The 27,865-nt window shown below is 47.9% G+C and overlaps 1 protein-coding gene across 1 annotated transcript in view; it reads right to left on the bottom strand.

The window, feature by feature from the left end:
- Positions 1-27,865, bottom strand: part of PTGIS (prostaglandin I2 synthase) — a 1,239,217-nt gene that overhangs the window by 590,288 nt on the left and 621,064 nt on the right. Inside the window, exon 5 of the mRNA XM_078651848.1 lies at positions 26,956-27,110. Coding sequence (XP_078507974.1) covers positions 26,956-27,110 — 155 coding nt within the window. The remainder of the gene's footprint in view (positions 1-26,955; positions 27,111-27,865) is intronic.

Raw genomic sequence — 27,865 nt, 5'->3', positions numbered from 1 at the left:
GTACAATTTGGATAGAGAGAACAGCTAGGCTGTGGGTCTGATTAGCAGGCCCACAGCCAGGGAAAGTCGTAAACCAGTGCAGCAAAAAGCAAAAATCTGGGTGATCATAGGATTGCAGACCCTACTCTCCTACAGACACTGTTGGGCACAGCCAAACCTGGGACCTGAGGTCCCCAAACCTGACTTGTCCCTCCAGTAAGCCAAACAGAGGGACCCAACCTCCAGCTGTAGGTAGTCAGAGGTTGACCCTGAGAGCCCAAAACAACTCAGTCTTTGAAAGAAAGGCCTTTATGGTGGAAAATGATTGGAGGAAGCTGAGACCAAAATTAGTGGAGCCTCACTTCAGTACTCCATTTCAGCACCAGCCTTTTACTTTGCCAAAGCACACCACAGGTAGGGATTCCCTATGGTGGAGACCCTCAGACACCCTTAGGGTGAGGGATTGCTTAGTGGACCATGAGATAGGGGGTAACCATGCCAGTGCTGGTACTTCCTTATATGGCCACTCAGGCAACATAGGCTTACCTGGCAAGGATAGCCTTATCTCCTTTCGTTTGGGGGGGGGGGGGTTTATGTAGGAAGGTAGATCCCTGACTATGGTTGCCCCCAACTTTTTGCCTGGTGTTTTGCTGGTTTTCTGACTTAGTTGACCTGGGGCCCTGCTATTCAGGACCCCAGGCCTACTGCTCTCTCTGTAAAATGGATTCCATGTACCCTAGGTACATATCCAATTGGATACTGAGTCCCCTTATCAGTCCCTGTACAGTGTACCTTAGGTACCCAGGGCATAGGTGTACCCAGGGCCTACCAGGGGCTGCAGCATGTATTATGCCACCCCTGGCTGGCCATCCAAATCTGACACAACTGGCTGCTTGACAGCTGGGGCAAGGTGGTGTAATCACCCCTTGCTTTAGATATAGTATACCTATATCTAACCCTAAAATGGACACACAGATCTCCTATCAGTCACTCCTATGGCAGGCCTTAACAATCCTGAAGGCGGAGTGCTTGGAATCGTGTGAGATAGTGCTCTGGCATGAGCGGAGCCTGTCTGCGGCTTTCGGGATCTATCCCTTAGCCGTTTCCATGATATCGCATACCATATACTCTTAAGTGCATTATAATCCTCGCGGTTATATGCCAACTCTGGTATCGCTTTATCAAAACATGTCGAGTAAGGTGTCATACGAATTGGAATACTAACCCCTCGCCAATTCTGGCGACGGGGTTAGCATTCCACCCTTCTAGAGGGACACGACATGGATGTAACCTGTAACCCCGGTTAAAGTCAGACAGAGCCTTAGCATCCACAAAATGGATGCTGCCACCGAGACACAAGTCTGCCCTCCTGCTGCTGGGAGTCCTCCCAGAGCAGGAGGCAAGGACAAAGGGTTTCCTGCCAGGGGCGGTGCCAGCACCGTCCCAGACAGGGTTTTGTGTATTCCAGGTAGGCAGGGCTACAGAGGAAGGTGACTGCAAGTGGCACCCCGGTGCTCACTGTGCATAGGCCGGCTTGAACCAGTTCCAGGGGCACACCAGCCCCTGAGCTGGGGAAAGCCCGCCAAAGGAGAGGGGTGTAACCACCCCCCTCCTGGTCCCACCCATAGGGCAGGACTTAGTCGCGTGCCAGCCCCCTTTTCCCAGATAAAGGTAGGAGCAGGCCCCCTTCCAAATTAGATCATCTTTGGAATCAAGACACGACTTTCTACGAAAGGACATCAAGATTTCTTCTTCAAGATTCTCCCTTGTGACTAAGGAGTAGTCACCCTGCATCCGCAGGCACCATCTTAAGAACACTGCGGTCTGCTGCAAGTCCTTCCTCCGGAATCCGACTGCCCAGCTCGACGAGAACCGGCTTCCCTGGCACCTCTGACCTCTACCCACCTCTACAGCCAAGCTGAGAACCGTGGGTGCGACGAGACCTCGAGGGACCGGCCATCTTCAAGACTGCACAACTTCTTTCCAGCACGACCGCCGAGGGATCCTCTGGTGAGTAGTTTGGGGTCCGAGAAGCCCCGACCCTGAGCAGCCCCAGCACCGAAGTTCAGCCTCCCAGCATCTCCACGATCTGCGTGGGGCCCTTCTGCTTGTGACTGCTCACCGTGTTGTTTGGCTACTAGCCCGCTGGCTTGTGTCCTTCTTAACGACGCCCGACGACATCACTGCTGCTGGTCTGGTTGCTCCAGACTGGCCCTTGCTCCCTTCCAGAAGAGGAGCACCCCGGACCCTCCTGGTCCACTCCAGACGCCATTTTAGGTCCACCGCGTGGGCTTGAATTTGCCAAGACTTGTTGCCCCAATCCTGGGTCCAGCAACGTCGACAGCATCATCCATCGTGGGACAGCTCGTACCTCCATCCTGGTCGCCGACAACGCCTCCTGGTCCGTGAGACTACAGAGCCCAGCGTCGCCCACTCACCTAGTCGAGGTGACTACCATCCGGTGCCCTCCTGGTGCCCCCTGACTACTGGCTAGTAGTCACGAACTTGGCCCCCTCTGCTTTCAGGTGTCATCCATCTTCGATCCAGGCTTGGATCACTCGAACAATCTTCACTGGTCGCCTGCCAGCAACTCCTTTCCTTCAGGCTCCTGGTTCGTCAACGAAGAATCCCGACGTCTTTTCAGACCTATGCAGCTGCAGCCCCTGGGCTAGGTAACTTCGGCATTTCGGTGCCCCAGCATAGCCTCACTATCCAAGGGTCCAGATCCACTCTCGTTTTTGACCTACCTAGTCGGGTTCGCCCGAGAACACTAACTTTGTGAACACTAGCTTCCATAGGCTTTTTCCCGCCTTACGCGTGAGAGTTCCCACTCTGCACGTGGTGTTCCTAGGCCTCCTGCTCCTAACCTGAGTGTTCAGTATTGTAGGCCTAGCGTTCCTAAAGCCTCTGAGAATCGTTACTTACCTGCTAGTAATTCGCATTCCACTTTTAGAGTATATGGTTTTTCGTGCCCCTCGGGCATTTGTGTAAATTGTGCGACTTGAAGTATTTTTATAAGAGTTTTGTTGTGTGCTTAGCTCCCTGTCTCATAAAGAGCCAGGGTAGTCTTGTTATAAATAAATACACTGTTTATTTTCATAACAACTTGTGTGGTGTCCTTTCACTGGGTGTTCAAGGGGTAATGTGATGGTAAAACAGCTGGCTTAACACGCCCTCTAGAGTCTTAGCCTTAGACTGCTCGTATCCATGCTACTAGGATAGCTGGTCTATAAGGTTGACTTACAACCAATCATCAATAAGGGTTGTTTGGACTGATATATAGTGATCACTAGAATAGTGAGCACTGCACATCAGGCCAACTTCTCACAACGCCGTAAACAGGCCATCGTAGACGAGGCCGCCGTCGTCGACGAGCCATCGTCGACGAGCCGGCGTCGACGAGCAGTCATCGACGAGCCGTCGTAGACGAGCCGTCGTCGACGAGCCGTCGTAGACGAGCCATTATCGACGAGCCAGCGTAGACGAGCCGGCGTAGACGAGCCATTGTAGACGAGCCATCGTCGACGAGCCGTCGTAGACGAGCCATCGTTGACGAGCCGTCGTAGACGAGCCATCGTAGACGAGCCATCGTAGACGAGCCGTCGTAGACGAGCCGTCATAGACAAGCCGTCGTAGACGAGCCGTCATAGACGAGCCATCATAGACGAGCCATTGTAGATGAGCCATCGTAGACGAGGCCATCGTAGACGAAGAGGCTGTAATAGGCAATGATGATGGTTTCTTCGTCGACGATCCTGTTGACGACGTTGGCTTCTTAGTCTTTACCTCAGGAGGAATAGAAGACGCTTTCTGAAGGGTCCAATGACCAGAGGAGGTTATTTTGACGGCTCAGAAGTCGTCTTTTTTACATGATTCTTCTCCAAAAGCAAGTCCTTTACTCTCCTTATCCACAGAGTGAGGAGATTTTTAAGAACTGCGCCCAGAAGACCCATGAGTGGTCTTTTTGAGGGCCTTCTCAGGATGTTCCCCTGAGGAATGAGTCTGAGGAGATTCTCTTCTCTTTTGAGGTCTCCTAGACGGTGAGGATAACGCCTCATCACGGTCACTGGAGAAAATAAAAAACCTCCTTTCTGGTCTTAGTGTTTGACACCATATTAAAAATCACCCTTCACGACCTCTCAAAAACTTACTTGAGAAAGTGCGACATACCTTGTAGTCTTTGGCCTGTACAGACCTTCTTTAAAGAATGTATTTGAAGATAATCCATAGTAGAAAAGAATCCTTGACAACAAAGTCATTTAATGAAGTGAAAAAACACAGAATCTGAGCAGAGCTCAGAGGAGACTCCCTTAGCACAACGTGCGGTAGAAAATCTGAGGGACTGAGGCTCCCGCCAGGAAGGTTCTAGAGGGAGGTGATAGCTGATTGGCTCTTCTCTAGAGTTTGGTCCTTTTTACAAAAGGACATGGATATGTTACTAAGGTGAGGCCTTTAGGCCTACTATTCTCTATGTATGTCTATAAGACATGACTTTTCTATGTACCGGAGACTCCCGTCTCGACGACGGGGAATGATTCAGGCATGTGAATCTATGAAAGACACCCATAAGAAACAAGTTACTTACCTGTAACTTTAGTTCTCCAGTATTGGTAACTTTCATAGATTCCCATTGCTTGTATCATTGCTCGTCGTTGGACTGGGAGCCTCGGTAATAATAAATATATATATATATATATAAATATATACTTAGGTAAATACACCCTAATAGGTGTAAAAAATAAAAAATTAGGCCTAGGCCTCATTATATTTTGTAGCCCATAGGTGTCCTTATGCAAAAAGACCCAAACTCACATTAGCAACCAATCAGATTAGCCTCACCCTGTGGAACCTTCCTGAGAAAGCTCAGAGCCTCAGATTTTCGTAGCCGTTGCTTTGCCACATAATCACCTAGCCCAGAAGTGAGCTTTCCCAGGGGAGGCGGGTGGGCGCATGGGAATCTATGAAAGTTACCAATACTGGAGAACTAAAGTTACAGGTAAGTAACTTGTTTCTTACTCCAGTATTGGAACTTTCATAGATTCCCATTGCTTGTATCAGAGTAGATAGCAGTTAGCATACCTCAAACATTTCGTGCATAGTTATAGAACCATTATAAACCAATGATATCATACATCATAACAACTATAAATCAGTAACCATAGCATAATAAACGAAATGTTTGAAAAAACAGGAGGAGGGAAGAAAGGAAAGCTCACCTCTTACTGGAAGAGATTTCTCAGGACTGCTTGTCCAACAGCCGAATCCCCCTGTGCAGCCGCCTCCAGGCAGTAGTGTCTCGTGAATGAGTGAGTACTGCTCCAGGTGGCCGCTCTGCAAATATCCTTTATCGATACTCCAGCAAACAGCGCTGTTGACGATGAGATCGATCTTGTGGAGTGCGCCTTCACCTGTCCTTCCAACGGCTTGCCTGCCGCCTGGTGGCAGAAACGGATCGCACTCGATATCCATCTGGAAATTCCCTGCTTTGACAAAGGAAATCCTTTTCTTGGAGCTCCGAAAGCCACAAACAACTGGGGCGTCTTCCGAAATCCAGCTGTGCGTTGCAGATAAAATTTTAAACATCTCTGAACGTCCAGAGAATGAAGTGTCCTCTCAGCCTGAGTTGAAGGCCGAGGAAAAAAGGAATTCAGAATCACCGGTTCATTAAGATGAAAGTCTGTCGGTACCTTCGGAATGAACTTGGGGTTCATTCGTAGGATCAATGTATCATTCTTGAACTGCAAGAAAGGTTCTTTGATAGTTAAAGCCTGAAGTTCTCCCACTCTCCTTGCAGATGTGAGTGCCAGAAGAAGCGCCACTTTCCATGATAGGAACTTCAGCTCAGCTCTATGTATTGGCTCAAATGGCGATCTCATCAGTTGAGCCAAGACCACATTCAAGTGCCAAACCGGAGGTGGGGGCCGAACTGGCGGAAAAACTCTAAACAGTCCTTTCAGGAATTGCTTTATTATCCTTGCTGACAGTAGAGAAGGGCCCGATCTTGTTCTTCTATACCTGGAAATAGCTGCCAAGTGGACCTTAATGGAAGCATGAGCCAGACCTGCCTGTGCCAAAGATAGAATGTAAGGCAAGAGTTGATGCGGAGCTGATGAGAATGGATGCACTCCTTCTCTCTGGCACCATAAATAGAACCTCTTCCATTTCGCTCTATATGTCTTATTAGTGCTAGGAGCTCGTGCCTGCGCCAAGATGTTCCTGCATTCTACTGAAATGTCTAAATCCTTAAACTCTCTGTGTTCAGGAGCCAAGCTGTCAACTGAAGCGAACTCGGGTTCGGGTGGAGAACCTGGCCGTTGTACATTGATAGAAGGGTCTGGTTGGGGTGCAGTTGAATGGGCCGCTTTTCCGATAGAAGAAGCAGCTCCGTGTACCAGAACTGGCGAGCCCAGGCAGGCGCTATTAGAATCATCCTGCACTTGTCCAGCTTGAGCTCCTTGAGGACTCGAGGAATCAGGGGAAATGGCGGAAAGGCGTAAACAAATGCGCCGGACCAAGACATCAAAAGGGCATTCCCCAGCGACCCCCGATGGTGTTCCCTGCTCGCATAACACCGGCATTTCTTGTTCCTCGGTGTTGCAAACAGGTCGATCGCTGGGGTTCCCCAACGGGAGAAGATGTCCTTGACCACTGTGTTGTCCAGTTCCCACTCGTGTGAGACTGCCCTCAAGCGGCTTAGCGTATCCGCCTTCGTGTTGCATACTCCTGGAAGGTGTTCCACCACGAGCGTGATGTTCTGTGAGATCACCCACTCCCACAGCAGCTGGGCTTCCTGAGAAAGCAGTTGCGATCTTGTGCCGCCCTGCTTGTTGACGTAATGCATTGCGGTGGTGTTGTCCGTACGCACCAGGATGGCCGAATTTGAAATCCTTGGAAGGAACGCCAACATTGCCAACCGAATAGCCCTTAGCTCCAGAACGTTGATATGCAAGCGACGTTCTACTGGTGTCCAGTGGCCACTGACCTGGAGATCTTGCATGACCGCTCCCCAACCCTGAAGGGAGGCGTCTGTGGTAATGACGCGAGGAGCCGGTGCCGCTCTGAAACTGAGACCCACTGCGAGGTGAGATTTCTTCATCCACCATGAAACCGTCCGTTTCATCTGCTGGGTGACCATTACTTTGTCGTCGAACGACCCTTCCACTTGTCTCCACTGAAGGTCCAGTTCCTCCTGCAAGGGGCGCATTCGCAGCCTGCAGTGCGGAATCAATTGAATACAGGACGAAATCGACCCTAGAAGAGATTTGTACATCCTGACTGTCATCCAAGTTTTCCTCTGCAGCCGAGCGGCTGAAGACATGAGTTTCATCTGTCTCTCTTCCGATGGGAAGGCTTTGCACACCTGAGTATCGAGTATCGCTCCCAAGAACTTCACCGTACCTGCCGGTTGAAGAACCGATTTCTCTCTGTTGAGTTGCAAACCCAGATGAATGAAGAGGCTCAAGCATGTGTTCACTGCTTCTGTTGCCTCTTGGAAGCTTGGTGCCTTCAGCAGCCAGTCGTCTAAGTACAGGAATACTTCCAGCGACTGTCTTCTCAGAAAAGCTGCTACCGGGGCCAGCACCTTTGTGAATATCCGAGGAGCGGATTTTAATCCAAATGGGAGCACCATGAACTGGAAGTGACTCTTGCCCACTGTGAAGCGAAGAAAACGTCTGTGAGCCGGATGGATTGGGATATGAAAATAGGCATCTTCCAGGTCTAGTGTAGCCATGAAGTCGCCTGGATTCAAGAGGCGCAATATGTCCTGGAGTGAAATCATCCGAAACGACAGCTTTACGAGATAGGTATTGAGCTCCCTTAAGTCCAGGATCGGACGCCACTTTAGTTTCGTTTTGCGGATCAGAAAAAATCTTGAATAGAAACCTTCTCCTCTTTGTGATAGGGGAACACGTTGGATCGCCCCCTTCTGAAGCATTTGTTGAACTTCCAATTGCAGAAGGTTTAGATGTTTTGAAGTAGTGGCGTGGGGAGCTCTTGTAGGTGGAAACTCCTGGAATTCTAGCGTATGCCCATGTCGGATGATGTTCAATACCCACTGATCCGATGTTATTTCTTCCCAGCTGCTCAGATGTTGAGATATCCTGCCGCCCACTGGAGATCCCAGAGGCGGAGGAACAGTTGGCAGAGTCAGGAGGCCGCTATTGACGCTTGCCAGCGTCTTTGCCCTGACGCCCTTGACGTCCACAAGCGTTCTGACGAGAGAACGATTGAGACTGTGACTGTCGCTGATAATATTGATTGCCGTACTGCGGTCTGTACGACTGCGACTGCTGCGAGTATCGCTGTTGCTGATAACCACCTCTTGGCGAAGTGAAGCCTCTTCCTCTCGCTCCACGGAATGGTGTCTTTCTATATTGTAGGTTCCCCAGAGCCCTTGCTGTCTCTGTGTCCTTCTTTATTCCCTGTAGGGTGTCATCGACATGTTTCCCAAATAACATGTCCCCATCAAAGGGCAAGTCCAGAATCTTATTTTGGACCCCTGGTCGAAAGTAAGTCGCTCGTAGCCACCCCTGCCGTCGAAGAACAGCCGCGCTGCCCAGAGCACGGAAAGAAATGGTGGCGATGTCCATCGCGCAATCAATCATTTCCGAAGAAGACCGTTGTCCTTCTTCCAGAAGTTTCTGTGCTTCGGCTCTAGGGTCATCCGCCAGCAGTTCCACATAGTGTGCCACATCACTCCACATCTGGCGGTCGTATCTTGCTAGAATCGCCAAGGCATTGGCCGCCCTGACCAGCAAGCTAGCCATAGACAAAAATCGCTTTCCAGCGTTGTCTAACCTTCTACCCTCCTTGTCCGGTGGAGTTGTGAGGGTGGCCGAAGGATTCCGTGATTTCTTCTGCGCCGCCTGCGATATGACCGAGTCTGGTCTAGGTTGTCCAATCAAGCAGGCGGGACTGTCATCCGGAGCTTTATACTTTTTCTCCAAGCGTGGAAGTGTTGGAATGACTGTCGCTGGAGACTGCATCACCTTCTTTCCTTCATCCCAAATGTGCTCTACAATGGGAATCGAACGCACTGTCTTACGGTATGCCTCTTTAAAATCATACAAAAAACAATCCGTAGATGTTGCCGGCATGGTTAGCTTAAAGCGTGCCGTGGCTCTTTCCATCAAGCTGAAGAAACCTCCCACATCCGCCGGAGGTGAATCTACCGGGTCCGGCACCGGAGAAGCCGGATCCTGTGCTATATACTGGTTCCATTCGTTATCAGGATTCTGATCCTGGTTGTGTTCATCCTCATCCGAGGTATCATCTTGGACTTGTGTCTGCCGAGGATATTCCCTCTCTTCTTCCCCCTGTGAAGGAGCTACAGACTGAACTGCCATCACCTGTGGCTGAACCTGCGCCTGACCTTCCACTGGTCGCGACCCTTGCCTGCTTCTATACTCCTCCAGCATTGCTCTCAAGTCTGTCAAAAGACTCATAGGCATTGTAACCGTGCCCTGTTGTGCCTGAGTTTCCTGGTATGCGACCTGTTTTTGTTGTCGCGGCTCCTGCCCATAATAGTACTCATCATCTTGGTCAGAATCGTGGTATTTCAGATGCAACTGAGATGGACTATATGCATCCCCATACATCTCATTCTCCGAGTACTCATCCTCGTCCAACAATAGGGCTGGGGGTAATGATGACACCTTTCTAGGTGAAGTCATATCCGGAGTTATTCTCCTCTTCCTGGCGCCCTCTCTATCACCTGCCGTCGACGGCATCTCCATAGTCTGAACCGTCGTCGACGGGACTGTCGACGAGATAAACTTCACCGTCGACGGGATCGCCATCGTCGACGGGCTCGTCATCGTCGACGGGTTCGTCATCGTCGACGGAACTGCCATCGTCGACGGGCTCGCCCTCGTCGACGAGATCGTCGTCGTCGACGAGATTGCCACCGTCGACGGGATAGTCATCGTCGAAGGAATTGTCTTCGTCGACGAGGTGGTAACCATCGACGTAGTCATCGTCGTCGACGCTGTCGTCGACCCAGTCTTCGTCGACGGCATCGTCGTCGAGGCCCTCGTCGACGTTGTCGTCGTCGTCATCCTCGTCGTCGATGGATGGCTCGTCGACGTATGAGGAGACAAAGTCACCACAGAGGCTTTAGAGCCTTTTTTGACCACTGTTGAAGCCTCTACAGTTGGTTTTTTGAAGGACTTAGAAATTTTCTCCTGATGTGAAAGCCCAGCCGAGCCCTCATCCAGTTTTGCCTTCTGCACCTGAGGTGCTTGCCTTTCCCTCTCCTTTACACTCTCGTGAGGAGATTCGCTAGGCCCGGGCTTGCCAGACCTATCAGAGGTCCCACGCATAGCCTTTGAGGGGGGTTCAGATGAAACTTCCACAGATGGTACACCCCTCTTCAAAGATGTCTTGGAAGATGATGATCTGGCATCTTCATCGTCACTAGAAACCACTTCCTCCTTCTTTTCCAACTTTCTAAGCCAAAGAAGTAACCTTCCTTCACGATCACGAAGGGTCTTAACAGACATCATTCTGCATATCTTACAACCCTCTGGCTTGTGGTCAGGGTATAAACAGTATATACAGTCCTTGTGTTTATCCTCAGTATAAAGTCGTTTTTTGCCACAAGTGGCACAAGGCCTGAAAAGGCTCTTCTTTTCCTTATCAGCCATAGTAAAAATTCAAAGAAATCCTGTCAAAAAACAGCTTAAATAGTACCTCAAAGTAGAAGTTAGAGCAGAGCTCTAAGGAGACTCCCTGTCATCAACGATGCGGTAGAAAATCTGAGGCTCTGAGCTTTCTCAGGAAGGTTCCACAGGGTGAGGCTAATCTGATTGGTTGCTAATGTGAGTTTGGGTCTTTTTGCATAAGGACACCTATGGGCTACAAAATATAATGAGGCCTAGGCCTAATTTTTTATTTTTTACATCTATTAGGGTGTATTTACCTAAGTATATATTTATATATATATATATATATTTATTATTACCGAGGCTCCCAGTCCGACGACGGGGAATGATACAAGCAATGGGAATCTATGAAAGTTCCAATACTGGAGTAATACTGGATAACTTCCTATATCCTCCAGAGGAGAGTCGGAAGGATGATAAGGAGGTGGTGATGGCATGGGTATAACATAACTGTCCCATTCATCCGTAGCTGGTGGCGGGTCCTGTATCTCGCCCTCTTCCATGTCATCCTCGGAAAAGGATGGATCATCCTTAGAAGGTGCTGATATGATGGGATGATGCATCATCGTAGGAGTGGGAGGAGGAGGCAATGTAGGCATAGAAGGTACCATAGGTGGCTGTGGTTGTGCAGCAGTATGTTCCTCTTGGGGCTGAGGGAAGTGTTTCCTGTAATCAATCAACATTGCTTGTAAGTCCTGAATAAAGGAGGGTGGCATTTGCGGAGATTCTTGTCTAGGACGGTAAAGAAAATACCTGGACTGGTGGTATTGTTTAGGTGGAAACGGGTACTAATGCTGGCAATATTGTGACTAGGAAGCAAAGGTGAAACGTTGCTTTGTGACATGAGCCCATAGTGATGCCTTGCTCATCTTGGAACCATGTTTATGGTGGCGGTGACTGTACCGGCGTCAATACTATCTTTTTAGAAGCTTTCATTGATGATGTCGTAGAAGGTGTTGTTGAAGAATGTACCATCAACAGGTGTGGCACTGACAGAGATAGGGTCATCGTCGGCAGTGATTTCTTCGTCGACGTCTTCATGGACTGTATCAATGTCGTTGGCAAAATGGAAGCACGGATGGCCCCTATGGATGATGTTGGCCTAATCAACGGTCTCGGCGACAAGAGGACTATTGTCCTCATCGTCGTCAATGTTTATGGCGTCAACTGTGATACCGAAGTTAAGAGAGATTTTTGAGAGGGTTTATGCCTCGGCAAGTCTGAAGAAAAGGCAGACTCCTGCTTTTTCTTAGAAGTCGAGGCATACGATGGCAAGACTCGCTCTGAGGAGATTGTGCTATGTTTCTCCTTTTTAAGAGTGTCTTTAGTCTGATGGGAGACTTTTTTTTATATTTTTGCCCTCCTCAGACTTACCGCCAGGCAACCTGGGTCTCTTGTGTGACTTGGAAGAGTTGTCACTTTCTTCATCAGAAGATGTTCTCTGTGCCTTCTTAAGCCACAAAAGCAGCCGCCTTACCGGTCCCTCAAGGTCTTGGTAGGAGACAGTGCGACAGGTTTTGCACTATTTAACTCAAGCTGTGTGTTGAGACAGTGTATGCAGTCTTTGTGTGGGTCATCAATATGAACTCTCTGTTTCCCACAGGTCTTGTAGGGGCGAAGTAGGCTTTTCTTGATGGAGATAGCAGATTTGAACTTGAAAAACTGTTTATAAGTCGATATACTGAGCAAAATCTGAGGGACTCAGCCTCTCTTGGGAAGGTTCTAGAGGGTGCTAGCTATTAATTGGTTGTATCTTAAGTATGGTCCTTTTTTAAAAAGGAGGTAGATAATCTATTACATTCATGGCCTAATACCATGTTAGCCTATGGAACTTTTTCATAGTGTTTTATTTTAGTATTGTGGGACTCACACTTCAACGACGGGGAATGATTCAAGCATGTGACTCAATGAAAGATACCCCAATACTGGATAAATATCCATATAAACATTATGAGCCCTGCTATGATGTCGGTCGGAAAGCCTCAGACGACATCATAAGTTTCACTTTTGACTGCCGTATTACTGTGATGGTAGTTGGAAGTGAAACCGGACGGTCACTCCGACTGGATTCCGACTGGCTCAAGGAGCTCGACGGCCAGTTGGAACCTGCATGTAAACCCTTTAAGACGGCGTTTCCGCAGTCGGGTTTAAGATGTTGGGTTCCCACAGGCTTTCCATGTAAGGCTTTCCAACTTCTCCCTGCAGCCATCAGTTGGGGGTTGAGGGGGCACCTATGGTGCCCCTCTATTAATCCCTGCACAGCGTGGTAAGCACCATAAGATGCCTGACCTGTGGTGCAGGGATTAACAGAAACTCTCAATTCTTTATGACAGCTTGTGCTACAACTGGTTTACGGCCACAGGCCAAGCGCCCATACAGAAATAGAGAAATTATAGTAAGCGACCGCACCGTGTGTGTTCGCATTGTAATAGTGGTGTCAGGACTGCTGACCAGAGGTCGGCTGGTCCCGAGACCGCAACGGTGTCATCGTAATCAGGCCCTTAGTCTATAAAATAAAAGAAAAGTTAAAACTGCACAATTGGAATTAAATTGACAACATAACATGCTATTGTAAAAGTTGACAACTCTAATAGGTTCAGGAGGAGAAATCATTGATATAAAAGCTGAAAAACCTGACCAATTGCAAAAAGCGTGCACATAAAAAAAAAATGATAGCATAACCTTCCCTATAAGCCATTCTATGCTTTAAGGGTTGCAAAGCCTGCAATTAGCAAAACCCCAGAGTTCCTGGCAAAAAAATACCTTTAACAATTTACAAAAGCCCCTTTATGAGTCTGAAAGTCTTTTTTGCTCGTAAAATGGTTTTTGCAGCCCTATTAGAATAAAAAAATGGAGATAGTGAGAATGAAGCATCGCCGGTCTACATGCAATTCTGGGAGGACTGTATCAATGGCTTGTGTCCACAATTGAGGTCTTAAACCATTGATCAGTCATTGACACCTCAAAGGGGATGGTACCTAATTTTCAAATGGAAAGCAGTCCCTGTGGAACATCATCTTCTTTGGGAATTGTGATGGTATCCTCAGGTTGAGCATGCTCTGGTCCACTGGACTGTTGCCTGCTCCCCAATGGCTTCACAAATAACAAAGTTTTCTTTAAGATGCACTAGTCCCTTTAATAGACGCATGCTGCCTATAAAAGAAATGTTTCCTATTTGGCAGTTCATATGTAGGAATAGAGACCTGCTATCTCTTGCATACCTCTATCCCTGCAGGGGTTTTTCTATTGTGGCCTGCCTGGTTAATATTCCTTAGGCAGGTCATTTTGTGAACCACTTAAAATGTACATAGTTCACATTGCAAGTAGCATTCCCATTCGAAAAGTAGGGAACGTGCAAATTGCACATCTCTGGTTTTCAAATGGGAATATTACATAGGCCCTAATTTCAGATTCCAATCACAAGGAATTCATCTCAAATTAGTCCTTATAAATACATGCCAAAGGTACCAGCTAGTTTTGATATATGTTTTGAGATGGAGTAGGTGTACCAGTCAATTTTCCTGCTGATTTATTGTGAGTCCGCTTCAAACAATAGGGCCTTCAAGATTTATATCATTCAAATTAGCTTTCTGGAGATGTACTTTTACATTAGCTCTCTCCTTACCAAGGGATAGATGTCCAAAGAAGGGAGTAGGTGATCGCTGTCACAAATTGCGCTTTGACTTTTACTGAATCTATTCATTTTTGTGTGACCTGACCGATCAATTTGCAAAAACTTGATTCACAGTGAGGCACAATGCAACGTGAGGTAGGTTGTAGGAAGGTAGATCCCTGACTATGGTTGCCCCCAACTTTTTGCCTGGTGTTTTGCTGGTTTTCTGACTTAGTTGACCTGGGGCCCTGCTATTCAGGACCCCAGGCCTACTGCTCTCTCTGTAAAATGGATTCCATGTACCCTAGGTACATATCTAATTGGATACTGAGTCACCTTATCAGTCCCTGTACAGTGTACCTTAGGTACCCAGGGCATAGGTGTACCCAGGGCCTACCAGGGGCTGCAGCATGTATTATGCCACCCCTGGCTGGCCATCCAAATCTGACACAACTGGCTGCACGACAGCTGGGGCAAGGTGGTGTAATCACCCTTTGCTTTAGCTATAGTATACCTATATCTAACCCTAAAATGGACACACAGATCTCCTATCAGTCACTCCTATGGCAGGCCTTGACAATCCTGAAGGCAGAGTGCTTGGAATCGTGTGAGATAGTGCTCTGGCATGAGCTGAGTCTGTCTGCGGCTTTCGGGATCCATCCCTTAGCCGTTTCCATGATATCGCATACCATATACTCTTAAGTGCATTATAATCCTCGCGGTTATATGCCAACTCTGGTATCGCTTTATCAAAACATGTCGAGTAAGGTGTCATACGAATTAGAATACTAACCCCTCGCCAATTCTGGTGACGGGGTTAGCATTCCACCCTTCTAGAGGGACACGACATGTATGTAACCTGTAACCCCGGTTAAAATCAGACATAGCCTTAGCTCCACAAAATGGATGCTGCCACCGAGACACAAGTCTGCCCTCCTGCTGCTGGGAGTCCTCCCAGAGCAGGAGGCAAGGACAAAGGGTTTCCTGTCAGGGGCGGTGCCAGCACCGTCCCAGACAGGATTTTGTGTATCCTAGGTAGGCAGGGCTTTAGAGGAAGGTGACTGCAAGTGGCACCCCGGTGCTCACTGTGCATAGGCCGGCTGAAACCAGTTCCAGGGGCACTCCAGCCCCTGGCCTGGGGAAAGCCCGCTAAAGGAGAGGGGTGTAACCACCCCCCTCCTAGTCCCACCCATAGGGCAGGACTTAGTCGCGTGCCAGCCCCTTTTTTCAGGATAAAGGTAGGAACTGGCCCCCTTCCAAATCAGATCATCTTTGGAATCAAGACACGACTTTCTACGAAAGGACATCAAGATTTCTTCTTCAAGATTCTCCCTTGTGGCTAAGGAGTAGTCACCCTGCATCCGCAGGCACCACCTTAAGAACACTGCGGTCTGCTGCAAGTCCTTCCTCCGGAATCCGACTGCCCAGCTCGACAAGACCCGGCTTCCCTGGCACCTCCGACCTCTACTCACCTCTACAGCCAAGCTGAGAACCGTGAGTGCGACGAGACCTCAAGGGACCGACTATTGCCAAGACTGCACGACTTCTTCACAGCAAGCCCGCCGAGTAATCTCCTGGCGAGTGCTTTGGGGTCCGAGAAGCCCCAACCCTGAGCAGCTCCAGCACCGAAGAGCAGCTCCCCAGCTTCTCCACGATCGGCGTGGGGCCCTTCTGCTTTTTGCTGCTCACCGCGTTGTTTGGCTACTAGCCCGCTGGCTTGTGGCCTTCTGAACGACGCCCGACGACATCACTGCTGCTGGTCTGGTTGCTCCAGACTGGCCCTTGCTCCCTTCCAGAAGAGGAGCACCCCGGACCCTCCTGGTCCACTCAAGACGCCATTTTGAGTCCACCGCGTGGGCTTGAATTAGCCAAGGCTTTGTTGCCCAATCCTGGGTACTTCGACGCCGACAGCTTCATCCATCGTGGGAAAGCTCGCCTCTCCATCCTGGTCACTGACAACGCCTCCTGGTCCGTGAGATCTGCAGAGCACAGCGTCGCCCACTCACCTAGTCGAGGTGACTACCATCCGGTGCCCTCCTGGTGCCCACTGACTACTGGCTAGTAGTCACGAACTTGGTCCCCTCTGCTTTCAGGTGTCATCCATCTTCCAGATCCAGGCTTGGATCAACTCGAACTCTCTTCACTGGTCGCCTGCCAGCATCTTTCTTCCAGGCTCCTGGTTCGTCTACGAGGATTCCCGACGTCTTTTGAGACCTATGCAGCTGCAGCCCCTGGGCTAGGTAACTTCGGCATTTCGGTGCCCCAGCATAGCCTCACTATCCAAGGGTCAGGATCCACTGTCATTTTCTTCCTACCAGGTCGGGTTCGCCCGTAAACACTAACTGTAACTTTACTAGCTATCATAGACTTTGTCCCGCATCCCGCGTGAGAGTGCATACTCTGCACCCGAGTCCCCTGGGCCTCCTAGAAGTAGTCCAACGATTCTATAGTCAAGTCCTAGCGATTCCAAAGCCTACTAGTACTGTACTTACCTGCTAGTAATCTCGCATTCCACTTTTAGAGTATATGGTTTTTCGTGCCCCTCGGGCATTTGTACATACTGTGCTAACTTAAGTATTTTCGTAAGAGTTTTGTTGTGTGCCTAGCACCCTGTCCTCATAAAGAGTACAGGGTTGTTGTGATTCTAATAAATACACTGTTTATTTTCATAACACTTGTGTGGTGTCCTTTCACTGGGTGTTCAAGGGGTAATGTGATGGTAAAACAGCTGGCTTAACACGCCCTCTAGAGTCTTAGCCTTAGACTGCTCGTATCCATGCTACTAGGATAGCTGGTCTATAAGGTTGACTTACAACCAATCATCAATAAGGGTTGTTTGGACTGATATATAGTGATCACTAGAATAGTGAGCACTGCACATCAGACCAACTTCTCACATTGGTGAGCAGCGGTTGGGATTTGAGCTTGCTGTTGTTTTACCACACATATCCTAAGAATATCATTTGAAAGATCACATAAGCACTAAAGGTACATATAACTTAGCTTAGAATACTCTGAGTTCTACTGAACCAGCTGTTGTAGCTCCTAGGGCCTAGCACACCCTAAACTACAACTCTAGCAAGGGAGCAGTAGGTAAACATATAGTGTAGGTAAGTGCACCACTTACACCTCACTAGAAAAGCATGTCTACCCAGGGAGAGTCCTCAGGGACCCCTCTTGTGGTGATTGACCCTCCACAGGTCAGCTCAAGATATGCAGCTCTCAATTTCCAGGAGTTGAGACACTTGTGTACCTCCAGGAAATTGAAACAGGGGGCTAACCCCACCACTCCCTTCCTGTTGGATCTCTTAGAGACCTATGATGCTAGTAGAGCATCTCAGGGAGAGGGGAATATGCCAGCCTTAGAGGGGCACCTTGGTGATCCAGACCTCCACAACACTGTAAATGCAGTTGGGGAGGAGGATCCTGAGGAACTCTCTGGGGATGAGGTAGACAAAGGTCTTGAGGAAGTCAGAAGGCTAACTAGGGCCAACTTAGACTTGCTTGGGCTAGGATCTGGGGGACCCCCAGTACTGACCCTAAGTAGGCCTAACCTTGGAGTTAGGAGAGATAGATCTCTTTCTAGGGACTCCAATAGATCTCTGCACTCTAATGCCTCTTCTCAGAGGAGAAGGAACTCTCCCCAGAGGAGATTGACTTCCCCTCAGAGACTGGAGCATGAAGCTAGGATGAGACAGGCTACTCTGAGGATTGAAAGGGAAGAACTTGCCCTGGCCAAAGAAAAGCTTGCCTTTGCTAGAGAGCAGCAGATGAGTGGGTTAGCTCCCACTGGTGGCAGCAATCTCCCAAGAGATAGAGAGAAGGGTTTAGATACTAAACACCTGACAAAGATAGTGCCCCCCTTTAAACAAGGGGATGACATCCAGAAATGGATGGCTGCTTTGGAGAGGGCCTGCACTGTACAGTGCATTCCCCAAAGTCAGTGGGCAGCTATACTGTGGCTCTCCTTTGATGGCAAAGGTAGAGATAAGCTCCTCACTACTAGAGTTGAGGATGCTAATAATTACCAAGTCCTGAAAAATACACTGGTTGATGGGTTTGGCTTAACCACTGAGGAGTACAGGTTGCTGTTCAGGGATACCCAGAAAACTCAGTCTCAGGATTGGGCTGACTTTGTTGATTGTGCCACTAAGGCTTTGGAAGGCTGGCTACTGGGTAGCAAGGTTACTGACTTCACAGGATTGTATAATCTTATTATGAGAGAGCAAGTCTTAAATAATTGTCAGAACCAGTTATTACACCAGCACCTGGTAGACTCTGATCTGACCTCTCCACAAGAATTGGGTAAGAGGGCAGACAAATGGGTCAGAACCAGGATTAGGCCCAAGAACCAAGGTGGTGACCAGAAAAAGGAATCAACCAAGCCTCAAGAGAAGGGTGGGAATAAATCTCCAGATCAAACCACATCAGGGCCCCAAAAATCCTCTGAGGGGGGTGGGTCCCAGAATCCTTCTAATAACCAGAAGAAACCTTATTGTTATCCCTGTAAACAGGTGGGTCATTTGAAAACTGACAGTAGTTACCCAAAGAACAACAATAAGGAGAACATACCCCCAAGTAACATTCCCAAACCTCCTGTTACTACTAGTAGTAATCCCCCAGGTGGTGGGAGTGCCCCCAAGAATTTGGGTGCATTTACCTTGGGAGTTCCTGGGGACTCTGGCCTAACCAGGTCCCCGAACTTAGATACTCTTGTCTGTGAGACTGGCATGGGGTTTGCCAACTTCACAACTTGTCCCAACACTTTGGGCAAGTACAGACAGGAGCCCCTCATCAATGGTATAAAAGTTGAGGCCTATAGAGATACAGGGGCTAGCATCACTATGGTGACTGAGAGTCTAGTCCCCTCAAGGCAACTTTTACCTGGTGCCACATAGCAGGTGACCAATATTGATGGAGTACAGAGAGATCATCCCATGGCAGTGGTCAATCTCAGCTGGGGAGGTGTCACTGGCCACAAGAGAGTGGCAGTGTCACCAAACTTGCCTGTAGATTGCCTACTGGGGAATGATTTAGAGCTCTCAGCCTGGGCTGAAGTAGAGCAAGAAACCCATTCTAAAATGGTAAACTTCCATGGTAAGGTTAGTGGGGCAGTGATAGCCACAGCCCCAGTCCAAGATGTCCTCCCTGAACAGGTCAGGAGGGCTGTGCCAGTCACAGCCCAATCTCAGACTACTTCCTTCCCAGAACAGGTTGTAAAGGCTGTGATGGTCACAGCCCACACCCAAACTGAGCCCCCTCCTGAAAAGGTTGGGAGAGTTGTGATGGCCACAGCTCAAACTCAGACAGATGATAGTGTTGTGAAGCCTGAAACTATGGATCACTCCACTCAGACAGAGAGCATTGAGGAGGAAGAGAAATCTCCCTCCCACCAGACTTTAGGAAAGGGTCAGCCTCCTCAGGGAACTGATCTGACCCCTTGTGAAGAAACTGCCACAGAGGTAGGCAGGCCTAGCCTGGCAGAACCCCTGATGTCAGTGGACCCTTCCAAGGTGGGACCCAGTCTGGAGCAGGTAACCTGCCCCTCTCTACCCTGCCTCAGTCAGCCCAGGGCTGTAGAGGTCAGGGAGGCCAGTGTTGGACCCCAAAGGGCCCCCTGTCCAAAAGAATCCCCCAATCAGCAGATTAAGGGCACTGAAGCTAGCAGTCCTAGCCAAGTGAAAATAAAACAAACTCCTGAGGGATCCCCCTTAAATTTAGTTAGGGACCTCCCACAGATGGACACTGTTGGGCACAGCCAGACCTGGGACCTAAGGGCCCCAAACCTGACCTGTCCCTCCAGTAAGCCAAACAGAGGGACCCAACCTCCAGCTGTAGGTAGCCAGAGGTTGACCCTGAGAGCCCAAAACAACTCAGTCTTGGAAAGAAAGGCCTCTATGGTGGAAAATGATTGGAGGAAGCTGAGCCCAAAATTAGTGGAGCCTCACTCCAGTACTCCATTTCAGCACCAGCCTTTTCCTTTGCCAAAACACACCACAGGTAGAGATTCCCTATGGTGGAGACCCTCAGATACCCTTAGGGTGAGGGATTGCTTAGTGGACCATGAGATAGGGGGTAACCATGCCAGTGCTGGTACTTCCTTATATGGCCACTCAGGCAATATAGGCTTACCTGGCAATGATAGCCTTATCTCCTTTCGTTTGGGGGGGGGGGGGGGGTTATGTAGGAAGGTAGATCCCTGACTATGGTTGCCCCCAACTTTTTGCCTGGTGTTTTGCTGGTTTTCTGAATTAGTTGACCTGGGGCCCTGCTATTCAGGACCCCAGGCCTACTGCTCTCTCTGTAAAATGGATTCCATGTACCCTAGGCACATACCTAATTGGATACTGAGTCACCATATCAGTCCCTGTACAGTGTACCTTAGGTACCCAGGGCATAGGTGTACCCAGGGCCTACCAGGGGCTGCAGCATGTATTATGCCACCCCTGGCTGGCCATCCAAATCTGACACAACTGGCTGCACGACACCTGGGGCAAGGTGGTGTAATCACCCTTTGCTTTAGATATAGTATACCTATATCTAACCCTAAAATGGACACACAGATCTCCTATCAGTCACTCCTATGGCAGGCCTTGACAATCCTGAAGGCAGAGTGCTTGGAATCGTGTGAGATAGTGCTCTGGCATGAGCTGAGTCTGTCTGCGGCTCTCAGGATCCATCCCTTAGCCGTTTCCATGATATCGCATACCATATACTCTTAAGTTCATTATAATCCTCGCGGTTATATGCCAACTCTGGTATTGCTTTATCAAAACATGTCGAGTAAGGTGTCATACGAATTGGAATACTAACCCCTCGCCAATTCTGGCGACGGGATTAGCATTCCACCCTTCTAGAGGGACATGACATGTATGTAACCTGTAACCCCGGTTAAAATCAGACATAGCCTTAGCTCCACAAAATGGATGCTGCCACCGAGACACAAGTCTGCCCTCCTGCTGCTGGGAGTCCTCCCAGAGCAGGAGGCAAGGACAAAGGGTTTCCTGTCAGGGGCGGTGCCAGCACCGTCCCAGACAGGATTTTGTGTATCCTAGGTAGGCAGGGGTTTAGAGGAAGGTGACTGCAAGTGGCACCCCGGTGCTCACTGTGCATAGGCCGGCTGAAACCAGTTCCAGGGGCACTCCAGTCCCTGGCCTGGGGAAAGCCCGCCAAAGGAGAGGGGTGTAACCACCCCCCTCCTAGTCCCACCCATAGGGCAGGACTTAGTCGCGTGCCAGCCCCTTTTTTCAGGATAAAGGTAGGAACTGGCCCCCTTCCAAATCAGATCATCTTTGGAATCAAGACACGACTTTCTACGAAAGGACATCAAGATTTCTTCTTCAAGATTCTCCCTTGTGGCTAAGGAGTAGTCACCCTGCATCCGCAGGCACCACCTTAAGAACACTGCGGTCTGCTGCAAGTCCTTCCTCCGGAATCCGACTGCCCAGCTCGACAAGACCCGGCTTCCCTGGCACCTCCGACCTCTACTCACCTCTACAGCCAAGCTGAGAACCGTGAGTGCGACGAGACCTCAAGGGACCGACTATTGCCAAGACTGCACGACTTCTTCACAGCAAGCCCGCCGAGTAATCTCCTGGCGAGTGCTTTGGGGTCCGAGAAGCCCCAACCCTGAGCAGCTCCAGCACCGAAGAGCAGCCCCCCAGCATCTCCACGATCGGCGTGGGGCCCTTCTGCTTTTTGCTGCTCACCGCGTTGTTTGGCTACTAGCCCGCTGGCTTGTGACCTTCTGAACGACGCCCGACGACATCACTGCTGCTGGTCTGGTTGCTCCAGACTGGCCCTTGCTCCCTTCCAGAAGAGGAGCACCCCGGACCCTCCTGGTCCACTCAAGACGCCATTTTGAGTCCACCGCGTGGGCTTGAATTAGCCAAGGCTTTGTTGCCCAATCCTGGGTACTTCGACGCCGACAGCTTCATCCATCGTGGGACAGCTCGCCTCTCCATCCTGGTCGCCGACAACGCCTCCTGGTCCGTGAGATCTGCAGAGCACAGCGTCGCCCACTCACCTAGTCGAGGTGACTACCATCCGGTGCCCTCCTGGTGCCCACTGACTACTGGCTAGTAGTCACGAACTTGGTCCCCTCTGCTTTCAGGTGTCATCCATCTTCCAGATCCAGGCTTGGATCAACTCGAACTCTCTTCACTGGTCGCCTGCCAGCATCTTTCTTCCAGGCTCCTGGTTCGTCTACGAGGATTCCCGACGTCTTTTGAGACCTATGCAGCTGCAGCCCCTGGGCTAGGTAACTTCGGCATTTCGGTGCCCCAGCATAGCCTCACTATCCAAGGGTCAGGATCCACTGTCATTTTCTTCCTACCAGGTCGGGTTCGCCCGTAAACACTAACTGTAACTTTACTAGCTATCATAGACTTTGTCCCGCATCCCGCGTGAGAGTGCACACTCTGCACCCGAGTCCCCTGGGCCTCCTAGAAGTAGTCTAACGATTCTATAGTCAAGTCCTAGCGATTCCAAAGCCTATTAGTACTGTACTTACCTGCTAGTAATCTCGCATTCCACTTTTAGAGTATATGGTTTTTCGTGCCCCTCGGGCATTTGTACATACTGTGCTAACTTAAGTATTTTCGTAAGAGTTTTGTTGTGTGCCTAGCACCCTGTCCTCATAAAGAGTACAGGGTTGTTGTGATTCTAATAAATACACTGTTTATTTTCATAACACTTGTGTGGTGTCCTTTCACTGGGTGTTCAAGGGGTAATGTGATTTTAAAACAGCTGGCTTAACACGCCCTCTAGAGTCTTAGCCTTAGACTGCTCGTATCCATGCTACTAGGATAGCTGGTCTATAAGGTTGACTTACAACCAATCATCAATAAGGGTTGTTTGGACTGATATATAGTGATCACTAGAATAGTGAGCACTGCACATCAGGCCAACTTCTCACATAGGTCATAAATTATGAACCACTAGGAATCGTTGTCATCACATGGATGGTGGCCTACTGAAGTCACCAGACCACCATATCTCTGAATGCTGTCAAATAAAGTCATCATTTTTTTTAATGCAGTCCATTTCCCTTAAAGGACAGAAAGTTTAAATAAAATGTTTTAAGACTAGGCTGTGGTCTATGGGACTACTTCCACAATATACTTAAAAACATTCTCAACATTCCCAAAGGAGAAGAGCTCCCTTGAGGACCATTTCCCATTTGCAAATGCCTTACTACCACCTTTCAGTAGTCATTAAACCATTAAATTATGACTGCATTTTTGTGGCAAAAAATAATACATATACATACATAGCATTCTGATATGGTATTTTCAATTGATGACCAAAAGATAACCCTTCCAAATACCGATTCCGGTATCTAGGCGCAATCCCAAACTGAGATTTGTTATTGTGTTACCAAATGGAAATATGGGTTTCTTACATACCAAAAGGCATGTTTTGTGGTAGCAAATTGCCCAATTCTGCAGATTCACCCTTTGCAACTGCAGAAAGCCTTCATACATCTGCCTCAATGTCCACATTGCCTAATTGCAATTATACAATAACAAGTACATGTCGTCATCATCAATGTTGTCTTTTGCGACTCCTTACTTGCGATTATTAAGGAAACGCAATTAAGGAATTGCAAAAGCCTATGCATGTAGGAATCGCTATAAAATTAGCGATTCCCAAACATTCTCTAATTGAGACTCGCCAATTACGAGACGCAAATAAGTAATGCCTTCCCATTCATTCCTATGGGCCTACAGACCCATAGGAATGAATGGGAGATCGTATGCTCAATTTGCGAATACCAATAGGTACTCGCAAATTGCGCATGTAAATTCAAGGGTGCATTGGTGTCCAAAGGACACCCTATTGCACCCCTGAAATTGCTCTGTGCACACATGTTGTGCACACACAGCCCCAAGGGCATGTGTGTGTGTAACCTACAACTTTGAAAAATGCACTTTAGTGCATTTTTCAAAGTTTTTGCAAATTACCATCAAGTTCAACTTCATGGTAATTTGTGCACCCTAGTAGCGAAATCGCTATTTTAAAGTGGTTCTTGCATTGCATTTAAGGAATCGCAAAATGCGATTCTTTAAATGCAATCGCAATTTGAGAAATGGCAATTAATTGCGAATTCTCAAATTGCGAGTGCCTTGAACCTTGATGCATCGCAAATGCCCTTTTTGCGGCTGCAAACTGCCAATTTTTGTGAATCGCACTGTTTGCGCTTGCAAAAATGGTTGATGCATGTACCTGTTAATCCCTTAACTTTGGATTCCAACCTAAGACTACCGTGACTTAATCAAAGGTGGATAATCCAAATACATGCAGAGGAAGGGAGAGAACCTGTTCTTTTCATGCTTTGTCTTCAAGTTGCTAAAGTTCATAACAATCTTCTAACCACCAATGAGAGCTACAGGGATTATTTTTTGACAAATGCATTCAACAAAGTCAGGAAAGACATCCCTGAATATATTGAATATAACCATACAAGGCCTTTTATTGCAGCTAGTTCACTACTCATAGCTGCACACTTGAGTGCTTACTCTTTAAAGTTACCTTTTAAACTACATGTTAAGAATAGGGACAAGGGTATTGGTGCTGATTTGGCATACTTTAGATGTAGACCACGTAACACCAAAGTTACTGTTACACCATCAAGAGAAGACTTGGGAAGCTATAGAAGACACCAAGTCTAACAAGATATAGACCACTGACTTTCACTGGAGATTATAAACTCTGTATTAGTGTGAGTACCTCCTGGGTAATACCGGCAGTCATAGTATACAAGGCCAATTATCATGCAGCTTTGCACAGTTGCATGGGTATTTTTTTCTGATGCTACAGTTCAGTTCGCACCTGACCTCCGCTCTTTCACGTATTTTGTTCTATCTTTCTGGTTCCCTTGATTCCCTCCATAGTGTTTCCTTATTCGTATCTTGTGTTTCTGTATTGCTGTTTGGAGTATCTCGCTCATCGTTGCTTGTTTACCATCAATTGCAATGCTGCTGGTCTTCTATATTTTTGCAGACGCTGGTATTTTCAGCGTTCGACAATTGCATGTTACCGTCGAAGACTAGGAAACCGCTTGTTGGGGCATATTAGCAACAAATAGTGATAATCATCGCTAAATGCGCTTAGCGCATTTTTTTTATCGCTGCCTATCACCGGATATTATCGCAGAGATAACATGCTATTAGCAACGTTTATCTCCAATGCGATAAAATATCCAGCGATAGCGGCTCAATGCGAGAATATCGCTGGAAATCCAGCGATATTCTCGCATTAACGCCAATGGAGGCGTAATCTGATAATCCACCCCCCATTGACTATACAAGTAAGTCACTTTTTAGCAGGCGTTAGATTTAGCGAAAATCGCGCTTAGCGCAATTTTTTTTATCGCTTCGCCTGCCTTGCTAATAGGCGATAGCTGTGTTAGCGACTGTTTTCAGTCGCTAACAGTTTGGGTACGCCCACTTTGCATCTCATTAGCGATAAATATCGCTGACATGCAAAGTGGGTCTCAAACCTGTAGCTATCGCCAAAAAGCTGTTGCTAACTGTTGTTAGCGACAGCTTGCTAATAGGGCGATAAAATTATCGCCACTTTAGCAGGAAAAAGTCCCGCTAAAGCGGCGATATCGCCCTTGCTTATATGCCCCCAGATTTGATGAAGATATAGGCCCAGATGCATCAAACAAAAATCCGCTCGCAAAGGGGCTGATTCTCAGAATCTGCCCCTTTGCGACCGTTATTTTTGTATTTGGGACGCATCATCCCAAATGCAAAAATCGCAAATTGAGAATTCACTAAATTGCGATTACTTGCATTTAAGGAATCTCAAATTGAGATTCCTTAAATGCAATGCATTAAAGTTTAAAAAATAGCGATTTCGCTAATAGGGCACGCAAATGACCATGAAGTACAACTTCATGGTAATTTGCAAAAACTTAGAAAAATGCACTAAAGTGCATTTTTCAAAGTTTCATGTTGCGCACACACATGCCCTAAGGGCATGTGTGTGTGCAACATATGTGCACAGATAACTTTCAGGGGTGCAACAGGGTGTCCTTTGGACACCCCTGCACCCTTGAAATTGCAATCTCAATTTGCGATTCGCTCTTTGCGATTCGCAAATTGAGATTGTCTTCCCATTGATTCCTATGGGCCTTTAGGCCCATAGGAATGAATGGAGAGGTATTCCTTAATTCCGACTCGCAATTTGCGAGTCGCAATTAAGGAATTTTAAGAAATCGCAATTTTTTTGGCAATTTCTTGATGCATTGCATTTTGCAATTCCTTATTTGCGTTTCCTTATTTTTCGCAAATAAGGAATCGCAAAATGTATGCTTGATGCATCTGGGGGTTAGTTGCATTAATGGTAAAGGACCTTTAATAGCATTTTCCATTTACAGTAGTGGGCAGACATGAGTATCATTCTAATGCAACCTTGCCTGGAGGGATATTGTCATCTGACCAGAATCGGAGAACGCTTTGTCTTTCTCTCTTTCCTAATCCGCATTTTTCATGTGGTTTCTTTCTGTTGGTAGGATGTTCCTTTTTCTATGGGGTCAGAGACTCAGGGACAGTGAGCACTGTTGGTAATGGCAATACCTGAGGCTCATAAATATATTTACAAGTTTATTGATGCCCCTGACACAATTACAGGAATGTTTAACACATTGATAAAAAACAATGTAGGTAAGGTTTAGTGATAATGACCAACCTGCTGATAACATGGAGCGAGCCGCCTTCATCAGGAATTGGTCTAGTTGTTGAAAACTTTTGTAGATGTCAGAACACGAATGCCTGTCCTGAGCTCGAACTTTGGGGTCTTTAGAGTCCGCCGAGTCATTGCCAAACAGGGTGAGGAAGCCAGCTCTGTGAGAGACCACAAAATGTTACTTGTTAGATAAGGCAAGTGGATTGGATGGATATCTAATACATAACAGGCACACGCGTTTGGATATGAGAAATGTTGTAAGGTAAACATTAGCAGTGTATTGGTGGTTATCCTACTTCAAGCTGAAAGCATGCATCTTAAACAGCAGAAGTTGCAGACTTAACCATCTGGGAAATAGGCAAATTGAAAGCATTTAATATTCTTTGTTGTTGCTGCACAATGTAATACTTTGTCATTTAGGAATGCTTCGCAGAGGTGGAGGAATCTCTTGGTAGATTGAGAGATTTTCTGATAGGGTAGTTCACCTCAGCAGGATCGACTGGCCTGTAGGGCATTTCAACAGTGCCAGAAGAGTTGGTCTCGTAGGCTAGTGTGCGGGTCGGATTTTGGCTGTTTTGGGCCTCCATTATGGCCTAGTGGGCCGTTTTTTTTTTTACTGTTGATCTCCCTGACATTACGATTAAAAATGCCAGCTGCAAATACAAATGTATGCAGTTCCTATACCGTGCAAAACACCTATACAGCATGTAGGACTCTTTTTTTAGCTGTCTGATTAGGTAACGGGGAGCACTTTTTTGTGACTGGGCTTATTTTCTGTCCCACTCCGACCCTGGACAAAAGTCTGAGTAGGAGGAATCCACTTTCCAGGCAAGATGGAATTCCTAACAGCAAAACTGCTTATGTATGTCCGTCCCAGAGAGCTCATCTTGCCTATACAAGATCTATTAGCTTT

Source organism: Lissotriton helveticus, chromosome 7 (assembly GCF_964261635.1).
Source record: "Lissotriton helveticus chromosome 7, aLisHel1.1, whole genome shotgun sequence".
Taxonomy (NCBI): Eukaryota; Metazoa; Chordata; class Amphibia; order Caudata; family Salamandridae; genus Lissotriton; species Lissotriton helveticus.
Note: the sequence above shows the minus strand (reverse complement) of the source record. Positions and strands in the feature narration are given on the sequence as shown.